Source organism: Lepisosteus platostomus, chromosome 17 (assembly GCF_059453375.1).
Source record: "Lepisosteus platostomus isolate fLepPlt1 chromosome 17, fLepPlt1.hap1, whole genome shotgun sequence".
Taxonomy (NCBI): domain Eukaryota; kingdom Metazoa; phylum Chordata; class Actinopteri; order Semionotiformes; family Lepisosteidae; genus Lepisosteus; species Lepisosteus platostomus.
This window is the reverse complement of record NC_142627.1, coordinates 25,677,797-25,702,547: the sequence shown is the minus strand read 5'-3', so window position 1 is coordinate 25,702,547 and position 24,751 is coordinate 25,677,797. Positions and strand designations below refer to the sequence as shown.

The following is a 24,751-nucleotide window of genomic DNA, read 5'->3' as shown; positions in this document are numbered from 1 at the left end:
AAAAAGTTTTTTTCCCAGCTATGACTCAGCTATTTACATCAATAATGAAAGTTTCATTGCTTCCAACTGTGACACTTTACAACCCCACCACCTCATACAAAGCCCTTTTATGGGCAAGAAAACATACAGAACAATGGATAGATTCAGGTATTTATTCAAGACAACTGTGTCCATTTCTCATTTACCATTTCTGTCTCCAGTGTTCAGAGAATCACAATTCATTTGCCACATATTCAGGCAAATGAAATTAGAAGACTGAACATGTGACTCGTTTTAGTTTAAGAAGGGACTCGGTCGTACTGGTTATTTTAATTTGTGTGGGGTTACTGAAACACATCTGCAAATAAACAATTGCTAGTATGAACACTGAGGACTGAAGCGTATTCTCAGCAAGAATAAAAAAACAGCATGTCTGAAGCAGAACCAATCAGTCACCACCTGGATGCCTAACTCACCAATCACACGTTTTGCCAGTTTCACTAGTTAGGATGACGAATGCACAAAACAAAAAATATAGCAAATCTTCAGCTGTTCTGTACCTAAACACTTGTAGCTCCTACCAGTAGTTTGAATTAGATTAATTCGGCATTGAGATGACACAACCTCTGAAGCAGTAAGAACATATTTTCTCTTTTATTTACATTCCTTTTCAAATGTTAACATTTCTCTATATTTCATCAGGTCTGCATTTTAATTAAAATAAATGGCACAAGTAAAACATATGTAGACAAAAGTTTATTTACACCATACAACATTTTAAATATTTTATACAGGGCTGCAGTCAAGAAAGCTTATTGAAGCTTTCAAGCGAAATCTGCAGTAATAAAGATGTGAAATATATTATTCATATAAAAGTGAGTATTACCTTTATTGCATTTAAAGCAATGAAGAATGTAGCTCAACAAACATTCATTTAAATGACAGAAAAAACCTTTGCCTTTTTATATTATAAAGTAAAAAGTGTAGTAATGGCCAAACAGACTGTTATAAACTTTTAAAAACCTGCATAAATATATACATTGTGCTTCAGGGTAAAGTTCCTTAAAAACTGAACCCAATGAAGCTGTAACAACAGGAGCTGTTGCTTGAGGTTTCATCTAGAAATATTACCTTACCAATTCATTCCACAGGTACTTAAACACATGATGGTAAATATTGTACACCTGGTAGCCCCACTAAGTACACTAGTGAGAATACAAAAGAACACTGACATTTACGTATGGCACATTATGCCCCTGCCATATTCCTGTAGTCCAGATATGTATGCCAGGCTGCAAAAAGTCTTTTGTGTTGTCAGTGCAAACAATTCCACTGCCCTGCTTTCAAACCTCTGTCTGAAAATCACCTTCTTGCACATCTAAAGGCAAACTCACACACTTCTCCCACTCTGCTGGTGTCATTTCTAGTGAATCCTTTGCATCTGTTTCTAATACATTCATTGTGGCGTAATTCTGGTATTCACAAGGTGCATTGTAGCTTTCCCACGGGTGCTTGTTCGGTGTTGGCTTGTCCTGCAAAAAGCAGCAGAAAGGGGCAACATTAACGATGTCGGACGGTGCTCCCTGTCGTAATGTGGACAGTAAGGTTGGACTCAGTCTTGTGCCAATGCTTTCCCCATTTGTTTCCGTTAAGAAAATGTAACACTCTTTACAGAAAGAAAACAAAGATGCTGCAACCTGCATGAATGCATTAAAGATGCTAATCGTGTCCACACATAGTTTTGCTGCAGAGTTCTTCAGAAAAAAAACAAAAAAAAAAAGACATGGCTATCAGTTCTGTTTCAAATGCCCTTGCAGTGGTTACTAAGCAACAGGCTCTAAATTACATTTTCCGAAAGACTGATTGAAATGTGAGAGAAAAGGACTAGGCACAGTCCTAAGAGTAAATGAAAGCAATAATTTACACTTAGATATCATACCCTGTGCCCTGAAAGAAGATGGCATCCATAATTGTACAGTTGTTCAAAGGAGCTACAGTAGGATTTTTTCCCCGAAAGAAAGCAATTTTGTAAAACAAAATACTTGTTTACATCCAAATCCTATCTAGGGAGGTGAAATACAAAGAAACATACATTTTAGTTTTGTCTGTGAGTAAATTAAAGGGCAATAAAATAGTATTTGAGGGACTCAGGTGTCTGTAGAAAGTATCTACTTCTAAGTTGTTAAACTGGAATTGAGGATGGAGCAAAAACATGGGAGCTGCTGATTGTCTTAGCAACAGGACAAATCCGTCACATTCAGATATTTTAATGCTTCTATCTACTGTACTTCTATGTATTTTAAACTGTTAGATAATGATTTAATTAAACATGTTTTAGATAATCGCAGAATAAACAGTTGAACATAAAGACAGGAAGATAAATTACCATGATTTCAACATTTTTTGTTCAAAAACAATAAAAAAACAAGTATTTTTTTTTAATTGAAGAATTAACTTGTGAGAGTTTATCATGGAAAAACAAAATAACGGTGAAACGAGTTAATAACGTTACACTGAGGTCTGTACACATTTAAATAAACTACAGTTTAACAAGTACTGTAGCACTTTTCTCTATCCATAAAAAAGATGTCACATGAAAAAAAAACATTTTAATGCGGTTGTTTTTGAAAAGATGGTTTCATATGCAGCTGGACAGCTGTACAGCCCCTGTCACTGTGATCGCCTGCAGCTCCATATTCATGCTGTTTTACACCTTTTCAGATGCTACAATGCACCATGTTAGGTGCACATTATTGTTTGAGTGCATTAGTGAAACCACTATTAAACCCTTCAATCCCTCTGCTCTGTTGTACAAGGAATAAAGGCTGCATAGAGCAGATGCTTTAAATTGGATTTTTGTTTTTCTTCTGCCAGAAGCAGCTTCCTTCCACTCACCATACTGGCCATATTTGGTATGTCCCGAAATCGGTCCAAGGTTTGGAATTTCTGATTGAGCTCCTGGAACAGCTCCATGTGTCGTTTTCTTGTGTGCATCACTTTCTGCAATGAGAATATTTGAGAAGCTAGTAAATGCTTCTGTCTTCTAAGCTTTACAAGTGAATTTATTGTCCAAATTCCCCCTTTACCTACTGTCTTAAGCTGTAATGCACTGTGGAATTTTTTTTTCTTTTTTAGTATGACAAAAACATAACTGTAAAGGGAAGAGGTGTGCTTTGGTGTATAAGATTTACAAAAAGTAGAGGAAATCTTTCAGTCACAGTATGCAGCAGAGCAACAGACCAGTCTAAAGGAAGCACATCTGTTTTTAGGAAAGGCCACATGTACATTCAAAAGGCTGTAAGGCTTAAACACATTAAATAGCTTGTATAATTAATGATATTAATAATATAATGCATGTGATGTATATGATGAGACATTTTACGGAAATTTAAAATTTAAATTCTTTATTTGACCAGAAAAGACAATAGAAAATGAATTCTTGTTTAAAATTAAAATGTGAAAACCTATTTGTTGAACTACTATAGGGTTTATGCCTGTAGTTAATGGATTTGTACTAGTAACCCTTGATGCTTTCTATGTACTTTGTAATTAATTAGGCTTTTAATTTATAAATTAGCTACAGTACATATTTTCCTTTTTTTTAAGTGTAGAGACTACTGATAAATAACCTGACACTAAAATGTTTTCCCTAAGATTTTCAAGACTTTTGATAAATCTTCTGTTTCAGTTATTTTGTTATATGGAATTTTCAGCATAACAAACAGTTCTGTAATATTATAACCAGACAACAGCAGATCAGGAAGTAAGCTTTCAATTATGACTGAATTGCATGTTTTCAAGGGCAAAATAATCTGTGTAACTCTTGAGAGAGTGGTCATTCTCTGTGTCACATTTCTCTGTTTCTATCTATCAGGAAATTGCAAACTACATTAGATGCCAGTCTGATTAGAGAGGTCTGTCCTGCTCACGTCTTTTAAAGAGACACTGTGTGTTTCTGAAGTCATCTCTCCTAACCAGCTACTTAATAAATCTGAGGTGTGGCTTTCGTGAGCCTGTGACCCCAATCACCAAGTTGCCTTTTATTAACATACTATATAGTGGAAACCTTTCATCATTATTTTGGTTAAATGAATATTTAAATGTCTTTCATAGGACTACACGTCTAATAGTTATCACTTACTTCAAAGTCCAGATCTGAGTAACGTGACTTTCTTCTCTGTTAAAACAAAAAAGAACATATTATATACAGTAACTTCTTGTGCACAGGAAAATACATTTCCCATCTGTTCTCTCAGAAATTTTTACAAAATGGGATTAAATTTCTAAATAAAAATCCACAGAACAGTCCTTTCGGGTTATTGCTTAATGATGAACACTTTCAGATAATGTATCTTAATTCAAAATTAAGCTGTTAATTACCTCCAAAGAGCTCATAGATATTGTAGAACCGGTTTCACTTCTCGACAATCCTGTATTTTCTTCAATTTCTGCTAGAAAGTTTTTTACTGCAGTTCTAGGTTCAAACTGTATGTTTTGCATGTGTTCCTGTGCTGCGAACTGCTGATCTAAATTCACATTGATGTGATCCATTCCAGGTGGGTTGATATTGAAATCAGGGTTTACTTTATAGTGCATTAACCTTTCATGCTGCAAGGAGTCCATGCCAATATTTAATTTACTTTCATCTTTCATGTGGGGCTGAACATTGCCAGACCCTCTTGGCATCACAATGTAGTCACTCTCCAACATCTGGCCCTGTGGGTGAAGCATCTCTGTATCTCCTGCCCTCAGGTTTTCATCAGTGCATAAATAGACAGTTCGCCTCATGTCACTGTTGTTATCGTTAATGCACTGGTCACTCAGTTCACTCATTCCAATGGGCATGTGCAGCCCGGATGGTTGCTTCATCATGACTTTGGACATAATGTTTCCTGGCAATGTGGAGTAGCTCATGGCTTCAGGGCCTTTTTCCTCTTCATCATTTAGGGAAATCCGTGAAAGAGTTCCTGTTATGGTGGCAGCTCTGCAGGACCCCATGTCTTTGTGAAGAGCTTATAGTGAAGAAGAAGAAAAAAGATTACTGAATTAGAAGTTAAAAACCTGTATAGACTGATATTTTTTCATAAGCTAGTGATATCATAACACTTCATGAGTACGTATAATACTGGAACTAACCTTAATATACAGTACTGTACACACAGACTCATACAAAAATAAAAAAGAGTGATGCTCAAAGCTTAGACCATTTCTCCTTGAAGTCTGTATAAGATATAGTCTGATTTTTTGTTGTGGGTTAAAAGGAGAAACACCAGTCTTGGGTCCTGTGGTGGTTCCATTTATTTTAAAATGATACTCTGTTCCCAGCATACTTACAGATATAGTGCTTTACAGTGGAGGTGCCCTAACAGTGTTTTCTTGTTTAAATCATTCCCAAGTCCAATGGAAACTACACTATTATAAACTAGAATAAACTATTCAGAACTATGTCTCAAATACACAGACAAGGTGGTTAAACTGGCTGAAATCCATCTGTTTGTGAATATTGCAGGGAGGGCTTGAAGTACAGAAAGAATGTTAAAAGGTAAATTCGAGACCAAAATGATTTAAATGGGTTTTGTTCACAGCAGAAACTATATTGCCTCTTTGCTTTGTTGTGCATTATGGTTGATGCAAAAAAGAAATCAGAGAGAAATAAAGGTTCTGCAATGGTCTTGTTTAGAGTATTATGGTTCACTGTGGTAAAGTGTTATGCTAGATGCTTGATAATCTTCCTTCTGTTCCTCAAGGAGAGACTAGAAGTGCTGCACACAAGACAGTAGTGATGTGATAAAAACACGAGAGTTTGTGCTCATTGGCAGGATACAGAATAATTGATGACTGACCTCTGGTGACCTTAAACCTTTTATAGTTACTGGTATGAACTGAGATTTGAAAATTTAAAACAGGATGAATAAGAAAAAATCTCCTTAAACTGTCATTACCCCTACTCATCAGCTGACACTGATTACACATTTACTGCACATACTGTACGTATTCAAAAACAATTTTCATCTCAGCAAAAGCACACTTCTGAATTTTAACTCACTCATGTCTTTCAATTTATGGGCAATTTTCATATTTCAGTGAAAGTGAAATATGGCATTTTCCATGGATAAAAAAATAGAAATGATGAGGAAGCAAAGGCATAGTCTGAACAATTAGGTGTTGTTTCACAAATACTGTATGATGAACTAACCCCAGTCCCTACAGGACAAATAAACCAGCATGTGAAGAGATTACAATGGATGTTGTAATTATGGGGATATTAGACAAGATCCATAATGAAATTTACATGGAAAGTCTGGTTTCTTGAGAATATGAGATGAGATTTCTTGAGATATGTGCATTTTATTGATTAGTTCTACCAGCATGTCAAATTCCAGATGGTTGAATTCTCACTGCGGAGGGTGACAAAGAAACACGACAGCTATACAGCAAAGAAGCATCAATATTTGTTCACCTCGACAAAATAAAAACACACCGTACCTAACTCTAATTCTCCATTATTGATTACTTTCATTTTTTACCCAGAATATGTCAGCAGCTTATCATCTGTAAGGCTTCCAGTAAAGTACCATATTTACTGTATAGCTGGATTAGGACTGTGGTTTAAATAACCATCCAAAAAGCAAGACTGTGTAGCTAAAGACATGAATAAAAATTGACTGTGGAAATGCATACCCATAGTTTTTTCACAAATATTCCAAGCATTGTATTCACTTTCAATGTTTTTAATGGTTCCCACAGTTTGCATCAGTCTATATTACAATTTACGCTTTTCCAATGTTGTATCATTGTAAACTGGTTGAAGGAAATATTACATTAGCTGTTTTACCTTGTGCTTAGTAAAGTTCAAAGTCTCACCTGTAATATCATAAGACTTAATGTGCACACTTTTCACACTTTGCCTATTTGCAAAATGCTACTGCTTTGACCATTTAGGAGCTGTTGAGATTTTCAATTAAAGCGTATTTAAAAAATATTAATACATACAAAACAAAGATAGGCTTCTGTGCCTTTAATTCAGGATCTTCTTTTAAAGCCATAAAAACTCCAGCATAATTTCTAACTTGTTCTCCTTGCTCTGTCTCTTCACTGAACTGCAGTTGTAGTTCTACTATATATACAAGCTACTTACTACAGGAAACTAATGCACAATTAACAAACAAATCATTCAAACACAGAGCTTACAACCAAAATTAACCAACTAGAATGGGAACTGAGAATAGATTTCTCCCTAGACAGGCTCCTTATATAGCTACAGTAGTAACTTCTAGGCCAAGAATTAGGTCGTGTGCTGTATGCCACATGCCCTAAACTTCCCAAAGCAAATACCTAATGAAGCAGCAACAGAACACTATGGGTTAGAGTACATTACAGTCAGTTCTACAGAATGGTCATTATACCAGCTAATACAAAGTTCCCGATTACCAAACCTTCTTACAAGAAGGAACTCATGAGTTGTAACACCACAATGCAGACCAAACTATATTTCTGGAAATTTCGATGATAATTAAAAATGTAATTATTTACAATTTATCAAACCAAATAACAATAAAACTTCAAAAATATGTATTTTATTATATAGAAGAAGAGGTAGAGTGTGTACCAAGTTGGATCAGTTCCTTACTCTAATAAAAAGGTTTTAAAGTAGTTTAAGTATTCAGTGAAGAATTTGATATAACTTGGTATTTCAATAAAAAGTATTTTGTTGTGATCATAGTAGATGACAAACCACTGTAGCAGTAGCTTTGAGTGGTCTTCACAGAGTACATACAGTTCCCTCCCAAAATACTGGGACAGCAAAGTCAAAACTGTTATTTTTGTTTTGCAGTCAAGCAATTTTTATTTTTGAGGTTAATAGGAATGATAAGTACAATATAATATACATTTTATTTTTGGGTACTTCCATGCATATAATTGATTATACTAATAAAAACACATGTGTTGAGGTGTTTTCAACTGACCACAAGGATAAGGACACACTGACATTAAGCAGATTTTGAAGTGTAAAAGTCTGTATTTCAGCTGTCTATCCCTTTGAGGCTGTACCTACATGACACATGTGACCCACTGAGCTCACCAAACTCAGAAATATTTCAGATGCTTTGCCAAGTCTTTGACACAGTCACTTTGAGTTCTTGCCTATTCTTGACTTCATCAGTATGTAAAATACATGTTCAGTTCAGTTTAAGTCTGGAGATTGACGTGTTCTTTATTGTTCCGTCTAAGGCTCCAAGTATGATGCATAATGTGTATTTGTAACATTTTCTTCATAAGCAGCCAAAATGTTTCCATTAATATCCAAATTAATTCAGCTGCTGCCATCATTAGTAACATCATCAATAAAGATGAGTGAAAACAATTACATTTTATATTAGTACACATTGTACTGTATGTTGTACAATTTCTGCTGCTTATTTATTTTTGAGATTTGGAAGTCATGTAGAAAACCTCCCAAACATTCAGATAACTACCATTTGAAATGAAAAATAAGCCATGGGATGCCTTTGACAAATTAATTCAACAGTAGGTGTATCAGTAAGTAGTATAAAGAAGCTTTCTAGTCAGGAACTGTGTTTTACCTATTGCTTCTTTTCTTACAAAAACATACAGAAGAGCATTTCATTTTCAAGATCATTAAACCTGGCATAAGTACTCTGGGAAACTATTAAATGTTCTTAAATGCACGACCAGTTCCTGCAGCACATAGGGTATTATGCTGAGCTCCAGCTGGTGTGACAGGGCTGTGAATCAGAATAGTTTTAAGCTTAATGAATATTCCAAAATGATGGCAATTACATATTATTAAAGGAATTCAGTAGTTCAGGGAATATTAAACACAAATCATACCCTTAGTCTTTTAATTGAAATGTTCAGTGATGGAAATATTGTTTCTTATAACATGGAAGAAAACAAGAATCCACATTGAAACATATAAATGTTACTTAAGCAACATTTGTAAATGTTACGGCATGAAACATTTTTTTCCAGTTAGTTTGATTAATTCATTCTGTGCCTTTGGTGATCTAATTCAGGGGTCTCTTCTCCTGGCTTAGGAGGGCTGGTGTGCCTGTTGGTTTTCTAGATCTCCTTAAAGCACCAGCAAGGGAATTAATCCAGTAATGAACTCATTTAGGTCATTAAGAGCTGAGATGGGCTGAAAAGCTGAAGAAACACACAAGCCCTCCTAAACCAGAACTGGAGATTACTTATCTAATGGAATTAATGATTTTCATTAAAAGCAAGGACTTACTAAAGTTTCTTTTTCCATTTTTTTGTGTGCTTAAATTACTTCTGGATCATGAAGTTCTTAGTTTTCAGTAAGAGCTGAATGTCACAGTATATTTACTGCCTACTAAATAGCACAAACTACACAATAGTTTATTTGATTATTTTGTTCAAACCAGATCTGAAAACTGATGCTTGAAAACAATGAAACACAGTATTTCAAATCTTCAAGATAGTTCTGGACTATAACTGTTTTCCACTGTAAATATACAAACAGCTATAATAATTTTTTGCATCTTATACCCTTTACAAGTATAGTAATGAAAATATATGATATTTTAATTCAAGATTATTCCCCCAACTGCCCAGCTGAATCCTTTGACGCAGCAAGTTAATAAAATAATTATAGAGGATATCAAGAAGGACAAACAGCATTTTCTCACTTTTAAAGAGCTACACCATATTAATCCTGATCCAAGGTGACATTTTCAGCCATGACTGTAGCTGAACACAGGAAATTGACAATTATATACAAATAAATTGTGTCTGGCAAAATATTTAAAACTAAAAAAAAGATGAAAAAGAGGAAGAAATAATAAAAAAGATATACAGAGGAGGTATAATGACTGGAACGAAACCTCTTCTACATTCAGTGACTGTTTGACCGAAGAGGTTGCAGGCTTACTGAGAAATCACCATAGCGACAAGAATGAGCCACTCTGCTCTACAGCTGCACACCAATAAGGATAAAGAGAATAATGGTGCAGTTGGATTTTGATAACAATAAACTGCAGGTTTTATTACAGATAAACCATGCTGTTTTATAGTGTATCTAACTGTTCATTCTGTTTACTTGACCAGTTCATTTAGGCTGAGAAATTGGTCTGCATTCTCGGAAAAAAAATCTAACACGACAGACATTATGGAAACCTTGTAAACAGAGACTAAAAACTGAACTTATTGTGCTTTAGACTGAGAACAGTTCTTCACACACCTACTTTGTAAAATTTCTGCTTTTTGGTGTTTAAAGACTTTCTTGTTCTTTTTGTTTTTAAATTTCACACAAATATAAATGTATTCACTCACACTGAGTTTTTATATGAAGCTACACACAGGCGATTCGTAGTATTACCGGCAAATGTTTTGGAGCAGGTTTTTGTAACACTGCAAAGAAATGTAATATTCTATACATTGCTTCGAACAAATTAATACAATTTAATGGATTGACTTTAATGGTATTTGAAACCTGCTTTAAAGAGCTCATCATTAATTAAAAACATCTAATCCTTACCTGACCGACAAGCGATATCCACATCTTTTTCAAAGTCTGTCTGTTGGAAGATAAATATAATCATTAGAAGTGTACACTCTCCTGCTTCACTGGTCAGACAGCTGTATTTTAAAAGTTTGGTAAGATACCTTGTTGGAAAGTTTTTTTTGACAAATTTGCATACTATAGTTGCATTATTTTTCTACTATTACTGTTGGATTACATTTATCATTTTTTTCTTTTCCACAGAACACAAGATTATGTACAATTCACACAGTCTGACAAATTAATATTGCAATTGCTTAAATCTTTAATTAGTTAATTTTAACAACTAAATATACAATATAAAATTGTGATCACAGAATCGTAACACTAATCTGTGGAGCAAAAGGATATCTAGTAAATTAGCATATTGAACTACTATGTTACAATGTATCTCCAATTCCATTAATGTGAAACCATAAGAGAAAAATTCGAATATGATTAGCAGATAGTAATGGCCATAAGCCTGTGTAATATCTTGTGATTAAGAGATTGGCATCTCATTTCAAAGGCCATTTAAATAACATTACATTATTAAAAAGTGAGTGAGGATGTATGACAAAAATATGATGAATAACTTCAATCAAACTGTAGTTTAGACATTAGCATAAATGACTGAGAAAACAGACTAAAACTAGGTTTATTTTTATTGGAGCAGCATATAAATAGCTGTCAATTACCATTCACACAAGTGTTACAGTATGTATAAAAGATTTTTTAAAAGATATAAAACCCTTAGAAAAAAATTCTTAACCTGAAGGTATAGTTTCAGTTTGAGCAAAAGCTATGGATACATTAAGGAAAGAGATCAATATAAGATCAAGGTCAAAGGAACAACAGTGAAAAAATCGGTAGCTCATTAATTAATGTTGTAATGACATGACAGCTGCTTTAAAGCAGTACTGAATTTGAACTTTCTAAAAACATTGTGTTTCTCTTCATTCCCCTACGAACATATTTTTCTCTGAGAGAAGGAAATGTACTTGACTGAGCAGGCGCCGTCAGACCACCCTGTGCTGTCAGCTCTGTCAGCTGTGCAGGGTGAGTAAGGCAGCTCTGGGCTGCTCTCCCTCCACTCCCAAGGACATTGCCAGTGGACAGTTGAAAGCTGCTTGCAGATTCAATCCTGGGATTCCAGGTTCTGCCTTTGGTGTCAAATCTTTCTGACTTGGAGCTACTTGTAAACTGAACCAGATCTTGACCTTCCTCCCAGTCACAAAGTGCACACCTGGTGGCTACTTTAGTCCAGCACAGGCTTCTCCCTTTACCTTAATGGAAACTCACTATTAGATTTTAAATATGACTTTCAGACTGTAATATTTTGATTAATCTGGAAAAGCGAGAAAGTATTCTCTGTCACTGTTATTATCTCTATTAAAATACTACTCTCTTTTCTTTGTTTTGATTGGAAAACTGCAAAATCCAGTAAATGTGTTTGCTCTGATTTGAAAATGGTGAAATCCAGTAAGTTAGTAAATAAAATTAAAGAAAATCCTTACCATTATCTGTGCATGGCCATTTGGAAATGTGCCAGTAGTGTCAACATTGATTGGATCCTGACAGTTCCTGAGTCTGCATCGAAAAGCATCTTGAACCTGACATGAGATCATTTCTTTTAAGCAGATGGAATGTTGGTGATCCTTCAGTGCATCTGCTTATTTGTAACTAGTTATTTCTAACAACTAGATATCATAATTTACTGGTAAACAGCAAAAACAAAATTGCAACATTAAAGGGGAACTGCACTACTATTTTAGGGGCTAGAAAGAATCAGCATTGATTCTTGCATTTCAAACCAAAATAAAAGTACACAGTAACAAAATCGATGAAATTTCCAGGTATATGCAGATCCATGCTCTGTGATTCAGAATGAGGCAACAAAACTTCCGGTGACATGTTGCGGCCTTATTACATTATAAACAAGCAGGCTTCTCTTTTAATCCAATAGAAATATTGCCTTTGATTTCAAGACAGTTTTACCAACAAATACTACCTGTTCACTCTGTCTGTAGATCACAGAACATTTCTACAGTGAAATGTCTGCTGCACAACCTTCTTATTCGCTCTACATCACAGTACATTACTCAGTACAATGACTAGTGAGCAGGAAGGGCAGCATCTTATCGCAATTTATTTTCGCAAAGTTCACAATTTTGTGCTTAATTAAAAATTGGCATAATATTTCTATAATGTCAATGAATTTAATTTGTTACCGATGATGATCGGTCTAAGATGGTTGTACTGTAGTTCCCCTTTAAATTGCATTGCATTTAAAAGTTAATGGTAGTTTCAGACATTTTTTATTTCAACACTAGATATTGATATGCATGGACAGTCTATATAAAGCTAAAAATAAACAGAAGCTGATAATATGTTGTACGGTGATACAGTGTGCAAGTTCATAAAAGGGAGAGAGCTGGGGTGGAGAGTTTACAGTACTCCTCAACAGTTTTATTTCTAAGACTTTAGCAATTTAGTTGAGTAAAATAATAATAGTAAGTGATAGCTCTGGAAATAAAGTGCTGGTTTCTCCAGAAACAAATGAACTCGGGTAAATCTGTCTAGCTAGAATGGGGAAGCCCCAGCAAAAGAGATTTACAGTGCCTACATATTTGTCTGGCTGGTGAGGTGCATCTGTGAAGGAATAGTATCACTGAAGTTTCTTTTTTTCATCCATACCTCTCTTCTGAGAATACAGTGGACCATCACAATGACAAATCCTTGTAATGAATCAAACACTGCAAAGAGAATCTGGAACAGTATGGATCGTTTATCTGTCATTGCCAAAACTGCTGACATCCAGGTTAGAGCCAGGAGTGGCAGAACTACACATGAACTCCACAGGGAAGCCCTGAGCACACACAGAGAGAAAAAGTGTTTCAGAAACTGTTTTGTGGTCTGTAGTGTACAGTTAAAGAAATCAAATGCAGAGACATGTACCTTACAATTGCTGCAACAGAAATGTACAATCTCTGTTAACACCAACTATTCAGCTCACGTTTGGAATGTATTGGTATCAAAAACATTTTCAGTATTTACACACCAACAAAAATATTTTGGAAAATACAAGTACCTATACCTATAGTTTGTTACAATATTTAATGGACACGTGAAAACACATGTGAATTTATATAAGCCAGGCATTCTAGTCACAGCTTTCCCCACCATTTATCTGCCCTGTAGCATTACTGACTAATTCCAGTGCTGATGAACCCTTACATAGCATTGCTGGCAGTAGTAGCAGATAGAGCTGTAGTTGATACAACTCCACATTTGGCACATTTGAGAGCTAATCCGGTGTGGGGCTCACTCATCTGCCTGCGAACAAGACAAAACAACGTGTTGGCAAACTGTCATTTGAAGTTAAGGTCCCACAACAGATTGTAAATATTAGCAGGCAGATTCAATAAGAAGCTGTTAAGTATTCTCATCATGAACTCATTCTGCCTCTAGAAGAAGCAAAGCTATTGATACTATATTTCCCACTCAGAGCTTAAGGCATCTTCCTCATTTCCATTTAAAAAAGGAAATAGATCAAAAAGTGCACAACAGGTTTAAAAAAGAAAATGGCTGTGTAATCCCCTATTTATTCCATTACATGCCATCTACTCACCCTGTTCGGTGTTTCAATTTTTTGTCTAAGATTCCATCTCTGGAAACAAGTTTATTGAACACCAGTATGCCAATGACCATATTTACCTGCAAAACCCAAAAAAGATACAGTACATATCATAATATTATAAAACACTAGTATAAATACGGCAGGGAATGGGGTAAATACAGTATAATCTCAAGATATCTACAGTCCCTGTTGAATGAAGTAATTTGGTTAATAAAATCATAAATCATTTATTTTTATTTTATCAAAATAAAAGCTTCTTTATTAACTTCTATTTATTGTAAATGAATTAAGACAGCAACAAATAAATGAAACCTCAAGAAATGAAGAGCAGAAAAGAGGCTAAGAGGCGTGTGCAACTTTGTCAGGTAATTCTCTGGCATTACTGATTTGTGTATGCTTGTGGTTGCTCCTTTTGAAACCTCCCTTCACTAGCTAATATAAAGCTAATATAAAGAATCAATAAACCAGAAATGTTCATGCATAAGCATGTTAAAATGCTCTGGTGCAGTAATGTCAAAGGTACTATCAGGTTCAACATATCCATGTGGGTAACAAGTCCTTTCTCAGGCAAAACTGGCAGTGAACTTGCTCGCCACTTACAATAAGCAAGGTTTGGAATTAACATCTCACAAGTCCCAGTCGTCTATAAACTGCTTCTAAGCTGCTATTTTATAAACTGCTGTTTCTAAATTTAAAAAAAACTTTTTTGTCTTGTATTACAGGTCTAAGAATATTTAAAGAAAACTGAATAGAAAAACATTCTTATTTTAAAACTACAATCTAAAAATAACACAGTTCATTCTGTTTCAAAATGAAATTTTATATTCATAAAGGCAATTGTTTGATAGCACTAAGGAAAAAAGAGGCATCAACAACTCCAAACATTAGCTTTGATGCCTATTCTCCACTACAAGGACTAATGAAATTGCATTACATGGCTAAGGACCAGATCTAAACTAGATGTTGTTTATATCAATTTTGAAAATATTGCTGACCTAGTAATAGGTAAAAAGTTGTAAATAACAGGAAAAATAACCGTAAACCGTAATATTCACATGTGTTAAATCACCTACTGAAGAAATACTCAAAGTTAACCAAAGTAGCTACTGAAAAATCAACCACTATATTACTTACTCAGATACCACAAATACGTTCTGGGACCCTGAGATGAAGTTGAACAACTGAGTTTATTGAATGCAAGGAACAATATGATCAAAGAATTGTTTAAAGATTTAGGTACAAAGCTCCAGTTTATATATCAAACTTCAGCCATTTCTGAAGCAAATTGTAACTATGGTAATGGCGGGAGGTCACCTGTGTTTGGACATTCCCAAGACCTTGAACACTTTGAATGGCCGGGTCTTATCTTTCCTAAGTTAGGGAGTCTCTATCTGGCACTTGGAATCTCTTATCAGTTACAGTAACTCCCATACTCTGACATAAATCAAAAGTGCTTAAGCATGGAATGTCTTTGTGCACAAAGAAATCAGTTAACCCTTTTTTCACATCTCATATCTTTCTTCACCACCCACAATGAAGTCATCTTCCAGTGTAGAAGTATTACACTAGAGCTTTGAGCAACCAACCTGAACATCTGACCTGTATGTTTATTGTGCTGTTAATGCAGTCTAGGTCACTACTTCATGCTTCCCTCCAGGAATATAAAGTGTATATATAATTCCTTGTAGCTTCAAGTTAAAATAGTAACAACTTATTGAATTATTGTATCTTTCTAGATTCAAATATTTAATTTCCTCATAGGCATTGACAAAGTCAATCAATGGACTATTTTTTTCAGATTCTATTGTTAAAAATGTACCACAGGACACAGGAGGAAATTAAGGAGAAGCGAATTAAGAGGGGTACTTTTCTACACAAACAGCTGTTAGTGTCTGGAACAAACTACAGTACGTAGTCAACTGTCAAAGCTGACATCTGGGTTTTTCAAGATATATTTCAATCTTTGGATCAATTAGGTACCGGCAACCAAGAGAGCCAGAGGGACCAAAAGCCCTCCTCTTGTTCTGAACCTTTTGAGCAATGATCAGGACTAACCATTTGGACATTTCATATGATCACCAAATGCTAGCTCATATTTAACAAACACTTCAGAAGCAGCTAATGAAATTCAAAAATATGTAGACAAACATATCATATGTAGCCTGGACAAACATCTGGAAAACAAAATTTAATGTACACAAGTAAATAGTATTTTAATTTATGTTTACATAACAAAAACATAAACATAAATACAAACTAGGAAATAATGATCTCGAAGAGGCTAATTATGAAAAAGACTTAAGTGTCACATCATTTACAGTACATCATCAAAACAGTTTTTGGAAGCAATAAAAAGAAATTGACATGTTTACTTGTATATTTCACCTCTTACAGTACCCCATTCTTTTCTTATCCCTTATCTTATCTTGTGACATGAGCACTGAAAATCCAAGTCGCCAAGCACTTTTACTGGAATTAAAAAATGACTAGATAATTCTTTGTGAAGAATCAAGCCTGCCTTCTCAGGGATGGAACACTGGGCCTCAAGGCAGGATGAATTGAGAAATACAGTCAATACAGGACACAACAGAGGAAGAAAAAGATAGGAGAAGAATCAGCACAGTGAGAGGGCTCCCGATTTGGAAGATCAGATAATATACAACTTCCAGGTAATTTAAACACTGAAGAATTTTAAAGTAAAAGACTGTTGCCTTATGGTTGAGAAAAACATATTTCATATTTGTGGTATCTAAATTGTATTACTGCTTTAGTGATGCACTGTTTGGAATGGAGAAAGAGGTTTCATTCATTTGGCATCAGTTATGGGGAGTAATTTAGTCCTGAGTGGATTTTATTTGATAAGATACACATTCCCTTTTTATCCCATATATATTTAGGGAAATGTACATATAGTATATTTATATATTATATTTACTGTATATAAATTCTTTCCCTATTTATGCTTTGGTTAAAGGGTGAGATCTGTTTTTCTGTTTCATTCCAAGGCAAGGCTCTGAAACTTATGTGTTTTGATGTTTGATGTTGAAATAAATATAGTCTTCTGAAGTTTGTTGGCTGGTTTATTACCAAACTGCCAGAGAACAAGAAGCCATATAATTTTACATAAATTGCATCAAAAATGTCTAAAATGATTTGATATGACTGTCCCATCTGGATGAGCAGTTATTTCATTATACAGTATGTTATTATAATATGTAGTCAATGTTGAAAAATAAAAATGTACTCAAGTGTATGAAATATACAATAAAAGACAAACTATATGAAGACAAACCAAGAAAAAGTAGTCAAAAGGTGTGTTTGTGTCCGTGACTGAAAAAATACATCAAACTATATTAAACAAAACTTTCTGACAAGACTGAATATATAATTACCAGAACAACTGCAGCAGCAGGTCCCACAAACGCATATAAAAGACCTCCTTCAAGAGACAACCAGCAGCTGGAAAGAACACAAGGCATCAACAACCTTCTCATAAAAATTAACACCAAGAATTAAATTAATGGTGCAGGGACCAAGTATATTATACAGTTTTACTATAATCTACTATCTGGGGGACAGTGCCATATGGTCTAGTTCTACATGAAAAGGTTTACAAGAGACCACATTGCTGACAAAACGTATTGAATACATTCCTATTTAACAAGGACACAAATAACAAGAGATTAGGGACTGTAAAACACACAGAAAAGTTGCTTTAATAGAACTTGAATAGAGATACCTTCCTGACTTTCTACAAGACTATAAAATCTTGTGTTTTTCTACCACCAGCTCTTCAGCTTTATTTAAAGAGCTGGCTGTCAGCTGCAATGACTAGCAATAAAAGATGAGGGAAGTCAATGAGTGCAGAGGCAGAGCGTTTCAGTCAATGACTCTACTCCTTTAAGTTCTTTCTGGCTCCAACTAAAAAATTTTCACTTTTCAATGTTCTATCAGAACCTGTTCTTCTTGCAGGGTTTTAAATATCTTCAACTATTAGTCATTTAACACTTATGAATTTAAAAAAAATTCTAAACCAATAGCTCCATGGGCCTAAAAGAAGCCTTTTGACAGTTCAATAATTATTCTCTCATGAGACACATGGGAGATGCAAGTATCTTCTTGTATCAAATATTAGTCAATCCATTAGAATAGTAAGTTTCCAGAATAAATGAGTGTTATATACATTTTCAAGGTGTATCATAGACAAAGTGACAAAAGTAGAGTTCTGATTATATGTACAGTATAAATTAGTGAATAGCCTTGTTTTAGACAACTGCAAATCAAAATCAAAAGCAATGCTTTAGCAATATATTATGCTGAGCCTTGAAATCTTATACAGTATACAGTATACTGTATTTATATATATAAAGTGAACTTACTATTGAGGAGTGCCATAGCCTTTTGCTTTTGTAAATCCCATTGAAATGGCAACGACTAATGCTGGTAATCCTGAAAAATAATTATTTTGTTGTTAGACAGAGAGTTCAGACAGGAAGCTTTTATCTCAGACATCAGGAGCTCTTTCAATCCATATACTGTTGACACAAATGGTCAAAAATCCTGGCATGAAGTTTTAATTTTAACCAGGCCTCCAGATTTCAGGTCATTACACAAAGTAGCAAACATATTCACTATGACAAGGGAAGTGCAGTACTGTGCACCTACACAGTGCAGCATAAAGAGTACAACAGCTATTCACGTCCACTGGAAAGGCAAGATAATGGCAACACTGAAGGAAAAACGACTGGTGCAAGTGTGTGCGTGTCTGTGTAGCCTGCCCTGCCATGGATGGTGTCCCTTCCTGGGTGTACTCTGCCTGGCACCCGTTGCTTGCCAGGACTGGCTCCCCCATGACCCTATATTGAATAAAGTGGTTAGAAAATGGATGGATGGATAATGCCTATTAAAAATGCCCTTTTGTGAAGCTTGCCTTACTCTCTAATGGCAATTTGTGCATGGTGTGTTAAGTATTATATTTAATATCAATCCAAGTGGGTAGAATTGCACTTTTACTGCATATATTTTTCTCTGAGCAGAATACATTTTAACTGCATTCCAGTTTATCTGTTCCCAGCAACCACATGGTCTAAGCCCCATTGTTAACTACACTTCAGTAGAAATTAGCAGATGAACATAAGCTACTATTCTACAATGATCTACTGCCTGTCTCTCTTTGTCTGCCTAAGTGTGTATTTTTCTGTGTGCCTCAGAGGGCTACAAGCACAAATAAGACCTTTATGTTGCTAGGCAACGAGAAAAGTGATTCAGATCTCCAAGTGATCATTTAAATTTGCACAAAAGTTCTACAGTGTTTTTAACAGATGCATCTTTATGCATTGTGGTAAGGAATAGGAAAGAAAGGGTAGACAAAGTGCTATGAATTTTTGTAGCAATCCCTTGACCCTTGAGTGTGTCTCTATTGTTGCACAATCCATTAAATATGGCTCCTATCATGGTGTTCAGAAGATGGATGCAATAGGTGGGGTGTTTCAAATATAATTTTCTTTGAAACACCAATTTTCTTTGAAACACACGTGACCCAGAAGATAATTTAAAGTACTGAAAAAAGAACAGTAGTTTCATCCTGACTGTTTTTCCTAGTGAATATGGAAAGTGAGAAGGATCAATAAAAAACTTCAAAGGAGTTGTGCTATGGTATGGTTTTTACTCTTCGTGGAATAGCATAAAAGCTAAAATAATAAGCACAGCCATCACACAACGACACTAACAGAAGCAAACAGAAGCAAACATACAGTATAAGACTGAAAATGCATTACAAATGAATGCGGGTCTGCCTTTTTCTTGCTGGACTGATTGAAGTGAACAACAAACGTTCTCTTGTTTTTTGATATTATACGTTTGCAGAAAAGACTGCCTTTTGGATTTCATAACATTTCTACTTCAAATCAGAATATTTTCTCTGATACTTTCTCAGTGGCTGAAAATGTTAAAATGCCCAGTCCATTTCCCTCAAAGCTAGGCACTCAAAGACTGGTCAGTAATGTTTTTCACTAGTCACATCTTACTTATTTCATGTGTCCCTATACTTTTTAAAATATGTTTCATGAAGTTGCAAACAAAAAACTTTCACACTAAATCCTGTGTCAAAGGTTTTTGCTGTCACTGAATTAGTTCACAAATGCTAATGAAGCTAAAAAATAATAGATAAAGATACACATAATGGATGCAGAAAACAACAAAATATTTATTTATATTAATTATTATTAATATTTAAGTTAAAAAAATATGGAAGTTCTAAATGGGCTGTGTGTGGAGAGAGGAAATCTGGGCCAAATTCTTCACAGGAGCCACATAATTTGCAGGTGTCTTGTAAGTGCTTTCTGCTGATGCACGACACACGATGGTTTCGCATGTGTGGCAATTAAAGCATGATGTGCTGTTTAATTTGGAATCTTTCCTATGAACCACTATCTAACAGAAGATATTCCACTACATCAGTTTTGAGAATGTGTGTGACGCAGAAGCATGATGCTGGAAGCATGCTGAGGATGTGCAATGTCTTTATCTAGCTTTCATTATACAAAAAAACATAATTGATATTTCTCAATTCTTAGATGATATCCATGATGCTCAAATATATCATTATCATTACTGTCTAGATTTCTAGATGTGTCATCAGGACTGTCCAATCTAGAAACATAGAGTTTTTTAAAAGTTTCAACTGGATTGTAAGAATAAGTATTGGAGTCCTCATGGAGAACAATACAGTTTAAATGAGGAACTGTCTGCTGATCCTTCTTTTCATTGCTTCTGGCAATTTTTTTTCAGTTTGTGATTTTACTTTTTATGCAGTGTCAGTGATATTCGCTTTTAAGTATTTTTCTTTCATTTACTGTAAGTTAATGCTGCTTTTGAAGTGAATAACGTGATTCCTCCATACCTGTGTTACACAACAGACTATTATTCTTCTCAATGGAACAAATCTTGAGTGTAAGAGAAAAGGAGGAAACTATCGTGAGAATAATGTGAAGTGTCATATTTGATTTTTATTTCTTAGTTTTCTTTACATTAAAGCTAAGTAAGACTATTGTAGGAGTAACAGCTCTAGAGGATTTTCATTAGCTCTGACTACAAATAAACTCCCTGTTCTAAGAAAGCAAGGAGCCATGTTGAAGAGACTCCAGGCACTTACCCCATCCCAGGCACAGGAATCTCTTCCGGATAAGTCGTGTCCGCACCTTTCCAGTCACAGCCATGTAAGACTGCCAAGCTTCTGTCAAAACCCAGCAGAAAGAAGCCAGGAAGAAAAAGTGCAAGAATGCTGTGGTCATGGTGCAGACACCCTGTCAATAAAGCAGAGAAAAAGAGACATATTGCTTGCATCATGATAGAAGATTCTGTTTACAGGACCCATGACATGACAGGAAACACAGAGTACAATAATATCACTGGAACATAACAGGAACCACATGAACTTGATCATCATAACACTGATTGATCGCATTCCGAGCAAATACAGTACATCAATTAAAACATAGCCCATCTACTGTAGGTACTGTATGTTCCTTCTCTTGCAGTTCATTCCTCCTATACAGCCATTTTATACAGAAAGCAGACATTTTGTGAGTGAAGCTCAGAAGTGTTTTTTTCTAAAACGAAACAGTGTTTTATATAATAGCATTTTTCATCTCCCTATTCCAGGGCCTACACAGTTCAGGCATGCTGCTAAATAAAAGCATTTTACATGACATAATTGGAGTACATAATGGAATAATAACATGCTTCCTGGGTAGAAATATGAATTCCAAATTTACATTTACGTCCTTAGATAACACCTTGAGAAAAAAAAGAAGATTTGCACCAGTTTTTTTCAATAATTTGCTTTTATAAACATCCTGCCCTTAATCTAAAATTGATCTGTAAATCTTAGAGGGACAGATTTTCAAACCGATATATGCACGTTTCCTGAGAGAAATACAGAGCATGGCCTGCCTCTCCTTAAAGACCACACCACGTTTGTGTGCTCAGGAGATTGCTAGGGCTTGTATTTGCTCACTGGTCAGTGGATGCATTTTAATGAGTTGTGTGTTACAAGGGGAAGGTTATTCAAGCATGATTTCATTAAGATAAGACCAGAGAATACAACTATATCAAGGCAGAGCAATTCAAAAAGGATTCTGATGGTGGAAGGAAATAATTTCAAGCCTGACAATTGCAGACAGCTAAATAAACTAACTGACTAAAATACAGACGAGTTTAGCCTTGAATGGATTTAATAATGAAGAGTGATGATCGTAAATAGCTTGTCTGTTCTAAACTGCAGTTAATAGATGATGAACAGTTTAAAATCCACCAGTCAAGTCATTTCCTACATGACATATTTGAAATTTAAGCTGACATGATCCAAGTAAAGAAGCACAAAGAAAGAATACTGAGCTATCAGGTCCTCCTAAAGCATCTTTGACCCTGTATAACTGTGTACTAAAAGCTTAAGCATAACTTATCCAATTAAAAATGACACTCCTTTTGAACTAGATGTAACAGTACATATTTCACTTTTTGTTAATCCTGTTAAATTAACTAGTTTCTTACCATCTTTGCTGTTTAAGGGTTCAAATATATATACTGTATATACACTCTAGACTGATTTCTGATCAAGTAATCAAGTATTTTAAATGTTTCAACACGACTCTCCACTGCTTCACCTCAGGTCATAAAGAGTATTGGACAGAGTCCACCTGCCTGCCCCCCTTGTGGTTCCCTCTCCCTGTCTGGTCTCTCTTGCTGTCTGTGGATTTCATCAGTGCTTAATGAGGAGAAGTGACTCCCATTATCTGCTCAACAATAATGAACATTCCTGAGACAACGACTCTTTTGTGAAGATCTATAACTCACAAACACAAACCTCTGCACCACCAATTAGGTAATGGCTAAGATAGCAAACTAAGAAGGCACTGGAGCATGCAGTATGTACAATTTTTTCATACATCTAAAATAGAAGGACAGTTTGCACTGTATACTTTGTTAATATAAGTTTATTTTTGGCATTCATTTTTTGGCATTTTTCATTACATTTAAGTTTTCTTTAAACTATTTACAAGCTATTGGTGTGTTTTCTGCTTTTTTGCTGTAAGAATGAGAATATAGGTGAAAATAAAAGCTTAACTGTATGTTTCCTACAATGTCCAGGATTCAGAAATGCTTAACTCCATGAGCTGCAGGAATTGGTAATACTGTACACACCATGTCTTACTAAAACCATCAGAGTAACAACACAGAGAGCACAGAGAAGAGGTTATCCAACTTTCCTGAGAAGTAGAATACAGCAGTCTGTCATGAGCACCGAACTTAAGATAACATCCCCTAACAAATGAGTCATCAGGGCCCTTTCACGCACCCTGAGTCAACAGCAGTGTGTTTTCTCCCTGGAGGTGGTGAACATTAGCCAAAGAGCAGACCAGCTCCAAGAAAAGGCAGGTGAAGCAAACTTTCCATATGAAACATTCAAAGATCTTGGAAACAAAGGAATGAGAAACATTTAGTTGATGAAAGAGAAATGGCTATGTATTAGTTTTTTAAGATTTTACCAAAGAAGAAAAAAATAAAATGTCTCATGCTAAGAAAAGTTTTAAATTAAATAATATGAATATAACAGGCAGAAGAGCTACAATTACAGTACTAAAAGCAATTAAGATAAACAAATCTCCAGACTTTAGTTGTATCCCACCTTCTTTCAAAACTGAGCTATGAATCAGGTCCTCTTAAAGCATCTTTGAAACAAGACCAAGAACCACGTAATTATAGATCAATAAGTCGTACTTTACTAGGTGTTTAGCGGAGTAAAACAAAATCGCAGGCCAATATTAAAGTAGAGCAAAATAAGTTAAATTTGACTTTGATTTTAGTTTCCCAGGTTCACAGCAGTAAACCTAAAGTCATCAGGCTGACCACAGCTTTCAGATCCTGAGTATACACTTCCATTATATTAAAGTTTACAATGATTCATCAAAAAGCTGGAATTCTGTTGCATAGCAGCAAACCAGTTAAGTCCTGGCGACAGGACAGGATAAAGCATCAGGGAGTGACAACATTCAGAGGCACAGTCTTTAATATTCTTTACATATTCTAGATGCAGTATATACTGTACACACTGTAACTGCAGAGCAAAACTGCAGTGAGGCTGCAGGCAGGAAAGTTGCTGGGTATCAGGTAGCAGCAACTCCACAAAAGAACACTGCAAGACACATTAGTTCTGTTAGTGCATTGATCTGGATGGTAAAGACTGCAAAGGAATCATGATGATGCATGTGAACTTGCCAGTTGTGTAAATGCAGAGAGGTCTCCAAGCACATGCAGACAATGATGAAGTTGTGCTATTACTGAGATACTAGGCATTTCATTGAGTTTATCTTCCACTATACTAAAAACAAATATTCTGTACAAAAAGCATAGCCAAAACCATATTAACATAGCTCTATATTAATCAATTCATTCATTTCTTACTATATCTAAAGTAATATTGTTTATATTGTTATATCCTGTTATTTCCCACTATTATCTTACCACATAGCCCTGAAATTTGCATTTACCCTACTGTATATAGTTTTGGAATTCAGTTCTCCTATTTCAGCACTTAAGCCCACGGA

The 24,751-nt window shown here is 35.1% G+C and overlaps 1 protein-coding gene across 3 annotated transcripts in view; it reads right to left on the bottom strand.

Moving 5' to 3' along the window:
- Positions 1–611: 611 nt before the first annotated feature.
- The window catches only part of adgrb3 (adhesion G protein-coupled receptor B3), a 179,555-nt gene continuing 155,415 nt past the window's right edge, over positions 612–24,751 (bottom strand). For all 3 annotated transcript variants that reach the window (XM_088609774.1, XM_088609775.1, XM_088609777.1), the window contains 12 exons: positions 21,298–21,448; positions 18,524–18,593; positions 17,537–17,603; positions 14,136–14,221; positions 13,742–13,840; positions 13,202–13,373; positions 12,022–12,117; positions 10,502–10,541; positions 4,360–4,991; positions 4,121–4,156; positions 2,875–2,979; positions 612–1,511 (listed from right to left, as the gene is read on the bottom strand). In XM_088609774.1, the coding sequence (XP_088465900.1) occupies positions 1,323–1,511; positions 2,875–2,979; positions 4,121–4,156; positions 4,360–4,991; positions 10,502–10,541; positions 12,022–12,117; positions 13,202–13,373; positions 13,742–13,840; positions 14,136–14,221; positions 17,537–17,603; positions 18,524–18,593; positions 21,298–21,448 (1,743 nt within the window). In that variant the 3' untranslated portion in view covers positions 612–1,322. The remainder of the gene's footprint in view (positions 1,512–2,874; positions 2,980–4,120; positions 4,157–4,359; positions 4,992–10,501; positions 10,542–12,021; positions 12,118–13,201; positions 13,374–13,741; positions 13,841–14,135; positions 14,222–17,536; positions 17,604–18,523; positions 18,594–21,297; positions 21,449–24,751) is intronic.